The following is a 9,584-nucleotide window of genomic DNA, read 5'->3' as shown; positions in this document are numbered from 1 at the left end:
CCAAGTTCACATTTCCTGCTTGTAAAGACACAATGAGATGAAATAGGTAACGCCTTTACAACAGCCCCAGGCATGTACCTGCCAAGGAGTGTTTGTTAATATTCGCTGTTACAATTAGTAAGCATGTGAACTAGCCTGGGCAACCTGCCTCCGCCCCAGCAGGGGTCCAGCAGTCAAAAGTGTGTGGGGATACTGGGAGCTGGAGGATGGGAGATGAGCACGGGGGTGGGGGAGTGGGGGGAGGGCTGGTAGCTGTGTGTAAGGATACATCCAAAGAAATAGGGGCCTCAGGTCGGGTATGAAATGAAGTGAAAGTTGCTCAGTCATGTCTGACTCTGCGATCCCATGGATTGCTCAGTCATGTCTGACTCTGCGATCCCATGGACTATACAGTCCATGGAATTCTCTAGGCCAGAATCCTGGAGTGGGTAGCCTTTCTCTTCTTCAGGGGATCTTCCCAACACAGAGATTGAACCCAGGTCTCTGCATTGCAGGTGGATTCTTAACCAGCTGAGCTACAAGGGAAGCCAGGATGAGTATGGAGCCCATCAACCTGAAGCCTGTCCCCTCCCCAGTTGCCTTAGCTACCAGCATCACTCCTCACCCTCTTTTATGAGCTGTCCAGCAGCTGGACAGCGGAGGCATGGGTCCGAGGACAGACAGTCCGGGCTGGTTCCTAATTACCCCGGGTGGGGCAGACACCTGCTGGGTTAGGAACACAGCGTCCTGGCTGGCCGGACCTCAGGGTGGGGTCGAGTGGAGCCATATGCACTTCTGGAGCTAGGGTGGACTGGAGAGTCTGAGGGACACTCCAGGACGCCCCTCTTGAGGCTAGAGCCCTGAGCCTCTGCCCCTCCCACACTGGACTATGCATTCAAAGTTGAGGATGGAGGGCTGTCTGTGCCAGGCTAGAGTGCCCCCTGTGTAGGTGTGCCTCTGAAAGGAGAACATGTGTCCTGTATCCGTGCCAAGTGTGGGGACAAAGTTTTGTGTCCCTAAGCTTGTGTGTTCATGACAATGACGAAAGTGACTGCAACCCAGGGTGTGTGTACGCACCTGCCCGCCACCACCCAAAGTGAGGGGGTATTGGGGAGGGTGTGTCTTATGGATTGATGTACAAATAAATGCAGGTGAATTTCATGAGGGATTATGGCCTGACTCCTGGATGTGACCCTCTGGGTCTGTGGGACTGTTGGGAGGGGTCAGTGTTGCACAAATATGTCTTTGCAACATGGGCAAATCTAAGGGGCCACCAGACCTGGATCTGATCCCAGGACTGTGGGCTGCTGTGTTGAGGGGTGGTGCTCCTGCATCTAATGTGTGGTCAATTCAGTTCAGTCCCTCAGTCATGCCCGATTCTTTGTGACCCCATGGACTGCCACACGCCAGACTTCCCTGTCCATCACCAACTCCCAGAGCGTGCTCAAACTCATGTGATCACAGGTGTGTTTTTGTATGGGGGAGATCAGGAATAAATGTAGGCTACTTCCCTCTGTGTGATGGTCGCCTGTGTGATGGTCACCTGTGTGATGGTGTTCTGGGGTTGGGCTGTGGTCTGCACTTGGCTGGTTGTGTGACCTTGTGTGTGTCTTTATTACCTAGTACAATTATGAAGGAATTCAGTGCTTGGGTCCCTGCCCTTGTGTTCCTGGGTGGCTGTTTGGAGCACTGTGTGGGTGCCTGAGAGCTGAGAACCTGGTGGGTTTGGTTTAGGGTCCATTGGCTTTATATCTGCATGTTAGTGGGGGTGGGGTATGGCTAAGTGTCTCTTGTGTGACTCTGGGAATCTTTGTGACTGAGTAACTTCTTTCTGGGACACGGTGATTGTGGGAGGCTGTGTTGAGGAAAGTTGAATTTGTGTCTGGATCTATGGTATGTTTCCATGTGCATCTTTATGGTTAATTTACAGGTGAGTTTCGAGTGACCCAGCCTCACTGAGCAGTGTGTGTACAACTGGGTTGGGTAAAGACAGGGTTCCTGCCCCCTCCCCGAGCTCTAGGGCTAAAGTTTCTGGGACCTGCCAGTGACTGACTGACTGGGAGACAGGACAGGGAGGAGCTAGGGAGGTCAGGGTGAATTCTCCACCCTCCGCCCCAGGTAACAAACTGAGGAGACTTCAAACAAAGTTCTTAGGCTGTAACTGTGCAACTGACTGGGGGGAGGGCCAGGGAAGGGCCACCCAAGTCCACTCCCCAGCCCCCTCCCTCACAGAATCTGGCTTAAGCCCCACCCAACACTGAAGCCACCCACCCAGCCCATCCTGTCCTTGTCCCAAGTGTCCCTGAACCAGCCATCAGGTGAGAAGGACCCAGGCCTGGGGGAACCAGGAACCCTGAGGACAAGTCTGTCTGCGAGGGAGAATCCATCTGAATCCTCAGGGTAGGGTGTGGAAGGCGAGCAAGGAAAGGACACAGGAAATGTCCAGGTGGATCCAGGGCCAGGGGGAGGGGGCAGAGGCAGGGCGATTAAGTGGGAGGGGGATAGACTGGGGCTGCTGTGCAGCAGGGGGAGCCAGTCTGAGGCCTGGGGAACTGTGGGAAGGGACCTGGGGGCCAGGAGGCTTGGAGGCCAGGCTTTGGAGGACTTCAATAGAAAGCGCAGGGCAGATAATGGGCCCAGACTGGGTTAGGGGAGGAGGAGAGGAAAGGTCGAAGTGGAACTTGAGGAAAGAGAACTGGGGACGAAACTCAGTTGGAGCCCTGGGAACTTAGAAACTAAAGAGTTCAGGACTCAGGGAGCAGAGGAAAGTGTAGATGGCGTCCAGGTAAGGGGTATGGGATCTGAGAGGGATAAAACCTAAGGGTCTTGAGGGTGGGAGATAGACGGAGAGGGCCAGGGAAGGTCTGTACAAGACGCTGGGACCGGGAGTCCTAGGAAGGGAGTGACCTGGAAGAGGGGGCCTTGGAGAGGAGGGCTGGGGGCTAGGGTAGGGCAGAGCAGGTGGGAGGAGAGGGGAACCCGAGCAAGAGCCGGAACCCAGGAGCTGGTAAGGTGGTCGGGCTCGGAACAGCGCGCAGAGTCGAGCCGGGCCCGCATCTCTCCACCCCCGCCCATACCCTGCAGCCCAGCTCCGTCCCGGCCCCCTACTCCTCGGCCCCCAAGCCTAAGTCCGATCCAGCGCCCCCTCTCCTTTGGCGCGACCGGCCCGGGCGCCGCGATGACCGTCACGTACACGGCGCGCGTGGCAAAGGCGCGCTTCGGCGGCTTCTCGAAGCTGCTGCTGCTGTGGCGCGGGAGCATCTATAAACTTCTGTGGCGCGAGCTGCTCTGTTTCCTCGGACTCTTCATGGCGCTGAGTGCCGCCTATCGGTGAGGCGGCCCCGGGGGTGGGTAGGGTGGGGAGGGGATGGAGAGTGCCGTGCCTGAGGGAGGTCTCAGGAGGGGCTCCGAGGCGGCCCCGGAGTGGGTGCGGGAAGAGACCGGCTGCTGGGGACGGGGGCTCGCCGGTGACCCGGTGCCCCTCTCCCTCGCAGCTTCGTACTGACCGAAGAGCAGAAACGCTACTTCGAGAAGCTCGTCCTTTACTGCGACCGGTACGCCAGTCTCATCCCGGTCTCCTTCGTGCTGGGTGGGTTCGCGCTCCGGAGTTTCCCATTCTTTTCATCCCGAGACACCCATAGCCATTCCTGCTTTCTGAGACCCTTCCTCAAAGCCATCCCCGCACATCCCCATTTCTGCATCCTTTACGCCAGGTATGGCATCGATTCCCAGGACCTTGGAGGTCACCTAGTCAGTGTATCCCCTGAAGTTCCCCCATGAGAGAGCTCCGTGTCATCCACAGGCTTATCCCTGGTCACCTCAGGGACTCCCATCTGTGTCTGCATGGGCTTACCAGTGCCTTCCCTCACATGTTTTGATCCCCAGTGTGTGTTAGTCACTCAGTCATGTCTGACACTTTGAGACCCCGTTAACTATAGCCTGCCAGGCTTCTCTGACCATGGAATTCTCCAGGCAAGAATACTGGAGTGAGTTGCTATTCTCTTCTCTGAGGGATCTTCCAGACCCAGGGATCAAACCCAGGTCTCTTGCACTTGGGGCAGATTCTTTATCATCCGAGCCATCCCAGGGACCCCCTCCAAAGATCCCATAGAACTCCCTCATTTCAAGTCCATCCTGAGGGGCATCTCTCTGACAAGCCCCCCAGCTCCCTGTCCTCAATGATTTCACATAATATCAGCCTTCCTCCCACCATTCTGGGCCCATAGGGATGCGGTGACCAGCTTGCCCTAGGTTTCCTAACTTAGACCGTGTGCCCAACCCCTTCACACACCCCTGGCTCAGGGGCTCCCTATGGCCTTGGTGACAACTTACCTGTGGGCTCCATGTCTTCACCTCGATGTGTGTGCTCAGTCGTGTCTGACTCTTGAGATCCCTCGGACAGTACCCCACCAGGCTCCTCTGTCCATGGGATTTTCCAGGCGAGAATACTGAAATGGATAGCCATTTCCTACTCCAGATCTTCCCCACCCAGGGATCCAATTGGCGGGAGGATTCTTTACCAGTAACGCCACCTGGGAAGCCCTCCTTCACCTCTTTGAGTGAGTGAAATCGCTCAGTCGTGTGTGACTCTTTGCAATCTCATGGACTGTAGCCTACCAGGCTCCTCCGTCCATGAGATTTTCCAGGCAGGAATACTGGAGTGGGTTGCCATTTCCTTCTCCAGGAGATCTTCCCGACCCGGGGATTGAACCCGGGTCTCCTGCATTGTAGGCAGACGCTTTACCTTCTGAGCCACCAGGGAAGTCCTTCACCTCTATATGGAGATCCTAATCTCCCATCTCAGATGACATCCAAGCAGCCAGGGTGATTCAGCCTGCACCAACCTCTGACCTCAGGGCTAGATCCTAAGGTTCCCAGCCCACGTGGTCCCACATGGTCTGGGTGTCCAGTTACCCCGTGCTCCTGATGCAAGACCCAGGTCGGCTCCTCTTCCCTTGATCTGGGCTCCCAACTCCCTGACCCTAGTTTCCCAACTGAGCCCTCTCCCCCATCCCCGGCTCTCCCGCAGGCTTCTACGTGACGCTGGTAGTGCACCGTTGGTGGAACCAGTACCTATCCATGCCCCTGACCGACGCGCTCATGTGTGTCGTGGTCGGCACAGTGCACGGACACGATGAGCGCGGCCGCCTCTACCGACGCACGCTCATGCGCTACGCAGGGCTCTCCGGGGTGCTTATCCTGCGCTCGGTCAGCACCGCGGTCTTCAAGCGCTTCCCCACCATAGATCATGTGGTGGAAGCAGGTGAGGCTCCGGCCAAAACAGGACGCAGGCGGCGGGGGCAAGGTAGGGGCGGGGTAAATAACTCCCGACCTCGCCCGCGCAGGGTTTATGACCCGCGAGGAGCGCAAGAAGTTCGAGAACCTAAACTCATCCTACAACAAGTACTGGGTGCCTTGCGTCTGGTTCTGCAACCTGGCGGCGCAGGCTCGGCGCGAGGGCCGCATCCGCGACAACGGCGCCTTTAAGCTGCTACTGGAGGTGGGTTATCCGGGTGGTCATTCTTAAAAAAAAAAAAAAAAATGTACCCCACCCACCCTGAGGTGTGTCATATCCTGACTTGCCACGTGCCTTTCACAGGGCGGATTCCAAACACCCTTATCTAGAGCCCCGAGGTGTACACGTATCTCTATGGGACGGTTTCTAGCTGAATAATGCCCCTAGGTATACACACTCACCACTGAAGACTCTCTAGTCCCTGGAAGCACATGCCCGCCTCCCACTAGGTGACCACTCACCTCCATCCCAGGTAACCCCCTACTTAATCCCCATGTGTGAGCTCACATTTCAGCCCCCTCATGACCTATATCCGCCCCACCAGGAGCTGAATGTGTTTCGGAGCAAATGTGGGATGCTCTTTCACTATGACTGGATTAGCGTGCCCCTTGTCTACACCCAGGTAACCTGGTTCTGCCTTTTTATATCCTGTGTCAGAGGCTTTGGAGCATTGGTCTCAAGGAAAAACTAAGGACTAGCTGAGACCCTGTCACAGTGACTAGTGGTCCTAGCTCTGGTCTCTCCATGACTTTCAAGACCTGACTGGCACCCCGTCCTGTCCCTCCCCCAGGTGGTGACCATTGCTGTGTACAGCTACTTCCTGGCTTGCCTCATTGGCCGCCAGTTCCTGGACCCAGCACAGGGCTACAAAGACCATGACCTGGACCTGTGTGTGCCAATCTTCACCCTGCTGCAGTTCTTCTTCTATGCTGGTTGGCTCAAGGTGGGTGGGGGTCCCAAGGCCAGGACTACAGGGGCGAAGTGGGCAGGGGTTCTCAGGGCTCTGCTTACCTCCCCTCTCCCCACTCAGGTAGCTGAGCAGCTCATCAACCCCTTTGGAGAGGACGACGATGACTTTGAGACCAACTTTTTGATCGACCGATGCTTCCAGGTGAGATTCTCTCAGTTGAGACCATCCCTAGGCTCCTAAAGGGACCCTGGCCCCAGCCCTGCCAAGACTCTTCCACACATCATTCCTGAACCATCCTCTCTCTTTGATAGCCACCTTCCTACCCATCCTGAGGGGTCCACCCTGTGGTGCCAGCGCTTTTCCATGCCCCACTCTTCCCTGCATATCCTCTCCCGCAGGTGTCAATGCTGGCTGTGGACGAGATGTATGATGACCTGGCCATGCTGGAGAAGGACCTGTACTGGGACGCGGCTGAGGCTCGAGCTCCCTACACCGCAGCCACCGCCTTCCTGATGCAGCAGCCCTCCTTCCAGGGCTCTACCTTCGACATCACGTGAGCCAGTGGGGGTGGACAGGGCCTCTTGGGTGGGGTCTCATGACTGTGTCTTCATTCAGTCTCTCAGTTGTGTCCAACTCTTAGGGACCCCATGAACTGCAGCACAACAGGCTTCCTTGTCCTTCACCATCTCCTGGAGTTTGTTCAAACTCATTGAGTTGGTGATGCCATCCAACCATCTCATCCTCTGGATGCATGACTGCAGGTTGTGTCTAATTGAAGGGGCAGTGGGTGACCAGAACGGGGCTAAAGGCTACACCCTGGAGATTCGGAGCTAAAAGCTACAGTCAATAGAACTAGGATGAGGTGTCCGGGATCGGGGTCAAGGTCTGGGGCCGGGACACTAAAGGCTACAGTCTATGAGGATTGGGCAGAACAGAAGCAACACGAGGCAGAGCCCCAACTAAGCCTTTTAAGGCCTAAGTTTGCTCATAGCCAGAGCCAGAGGATAAGGCCAGGCTCTGGAAGGGGCAAGCCAAGACTTCTGGGAGAAGTGGAACAATGAGATGGGTGGAGGCAGGAAAAGTACCGTGCCTCGGTCTCAGCTCTGTTGATGAAGACGGGAGAGGCGCAAGTGCTGACCCTCTGTCTCTCCTGCAGGCTGGCCAAGGAGGACATGCAGTTCCAGCGTCAGGACGGCTTGGAGGCGCCGCTGAGTGAAGCACACGGCGACTTCCTGCAGCGCCTCCTGCCAGTGGGCACGGGCATGGGCACAGGTGGCCTGCTGGGCCGGCGCGTGCCCTTGCTGCGCCGCAAGAACAGCCAAGTGTCGGAGGAATCCATGGCTGCTAGCTGCGCGTGCGCAGGCGCTCCCGACGGCGCGGTCCCGGAGTGTGGCTGCGAAGGCCCGCTGGTCGACTTAGGCCAGCCGGAGCCGGAGTCTGAGCCCCTCACCGGCCCCGAGTCGCCTGCCCCCGTCCCCGCTCCCAGGGCGCCCGCTGAGCCCTTAACCGTGGTGCCGTTGTCTGGGACCCGGGGGCCGGCTCCGCCCTGGCTGCCCAGCCCCATTGGCGAGGAGGAGGAGAGTCTAGCCTGAGACCTTTGGACCCTGAATTCCCAAGGACCGGGAAACAAGCCTGCCTGCAGCAGTTTGGGTCTGCATAAGCTGCGTGTGGACTCGGCCAGCCCCCTTCTTACGTGCCTGCGCGCCAACTTTACGTTTGGCACAGAGCGTTGGAGCGCCTCCTGTGGGCCGAGGGCTGCACTAAGGGCGGGGTATCCTTCCAGCTAGCTGGGCCTTACCACCAGCTCTACTTCCTGCCACTGCGTGAGAGGCTTTTATCCCTGTGACCTGCCTTTCTTCTTTCTTTAGACTGGACATATAAGTGAGTGCCCATCTCCTGAGCTGTGTGGATGAAATGAAAGTGGCTTTAAAAAATGTTTGATACATAATAGGTGCTCAATAAAATTGTTTTGTTTTTTTTTTTCTAAAAACCCAACTCCTGCCAGGCGAGTTATGCTAGGTAAGCTTTAAGGATTATTTGATGATGTCCTGTCCACTTCCAAATTCTACTCTCTGAAATGGCCCCATTCAGTGCCCATGGTTTTACGCATTCATCAATATAGGATTCACAGGTCCCAGGACCATGCTTTCTCCCCCCAACCTTTTGTTTATTTTTGGCCACGCCCTGCAGCTTAGTTGCAGGGATCCTAGTTCCCGATAAAGCATTAAATCTGGACCCGTTGCAATGGAGTGAGAAGTCCTAACCACGGAACCGCCAGGGAATTCTCCTGCCAGCCTTGCTTCTGCAAGTGACCCCTCTGCCTCTACAATGCTCTAGGTCTTACATCAATCGTATGTAGATGACTCCTGAATTTAGAAGTCCAGCCAGGGTCTCTTCCCACACTCTAGATGCATAGAGCCACCTGTCTACTCAACATCTCTATGTATAGATCTCATGGGCACCTTGAACATAACATGCTCCCCAAACCAGTTCCCTGTTGACTCCCTACTTGTTTATCTTCCATCAGCTTTGTTCTTCCTGAGGACAAAACCTGGGAGTCACCTTCAACTTCTTTTTTTTTAAAGTTCATTTATTTGTTTAAAAAACATTTTATTTATATGGCTGCATTGGATCTTAGTTGTAGCACACGAGATCTTCGTTGGGTCATGCAGGATCTTTTGGTTTGGTGCAGGCTTAGTTCCTCTACAGCATGTGACATCTTAGTACCCTGACTAGGGATCCAACCTGTGTTTCATGATTGCAAGGTGGATTCTTACCACTGGACCACTAGAGAAGTCCCTTAAAAAAAAAAAAAAAATATATATATATATATACACACACACACATATGTGTATGTTTTGGCCACGCAGAGCTGCAAGTGGCGTCTTGGTTCCCTGACCAGGGATCAAACGCAGGCCCCCAGTAGTGGAAGCACAGTGTTAACCACTGGACTGGCAGGGGAGTCCCCAGGTTCTCTCTCTCTCTTTCATCGCTTCTCCTTATCAGTTCAGTTCAGTTCAGTCACTCAGTCGTGTCCGACTCTTTGCGACCCCATGAATCAAAGCATGCCAGGCCTCCCTGTCCATCACCAACTCCCGGAGTTCACTCAGACTCATGTCCATCGAGTCAGTGATGCCATCCAGCCATCTCATCCTCTGTCGTCCCCTTCTCCTCCTGCCCCCAATCCCTCCCAGCATCAGAGTCTTTTCCAATGAGTCAACTCTGCATGAGGTGGCCAAAGTACTGGAGTTTCAGCTTTAGCATTATTCCTTCCAAAGAAATCCCAGGGCTGATCTTCAGAATGGACTGGTTGGATCTCCTTGCAGTCCAAGGGACTCTCAAGAGTCTTCTCCAACACCACAGTTCAAAAGCATCAATTCTTCAGTGCTCAGCTTTCTT

At 55.3% G+C, this 9,584-nt stretch overlaps 1 protein-coding gene and 1 non-coding gene across 2 annotated transcripts; one reads left to right on the top strand and one right to left on the bottom strand.

Moving 5' to 3' along the window:
* The first annotated feature begins 3,157 nt into the window (after window positions 1–3,157).
* Window positions 3,158–7,777, top strand: BEST2 (bestrophin 2). The gene is made up of 9 exons (XM_005900524.3): window positions 3,158–3,309; window positions 3,474–3,568; window positions 5,009–5,242; window positions 5,325–5,479; window positions 5,820–5,897; window positions 6,066–6,218; window positions 6,306–6,386; window positions 6,584–6,738; window positions 7,342–7,777. Exons 1-9 carry the CDS (start codon window positions 3,158–3,160, stop codon window positions 7,775–7,777), a joined length of 1,539 nt encoding a protein of 512 aa, XP_005900586.2.
* TRNAC-ACA (transfer RNA cysteine (anticodon ACA)) lies at window positions 4,670–4,741 on the bottom strand. Its single transcript has one exon. It is a non-coding gene; the product is annotated as a tRNA-Cys (tRNA).
* Window positions 7,778–9,584: the final 1,807 nt, after the last annotated feature.

Source organism: Bos mutus, chromosome 7 (genome assembly GCF_027580195.1).
Source record: "Bos mutus isolate GX-2022 chromosome 7, NWIPB_WYAK_1.1, whole genome shotgun sequence".
In the NCBI taxonomy this organism is placed as follows: Eukaryota; Metazoa; Chordata; class Mammalia; order Artiodactyla; family Bovidae; genus Bos; species Bos mutus.
This window is presented reverse-complemented; position numbering and strand designations above follow the sequence as displayed.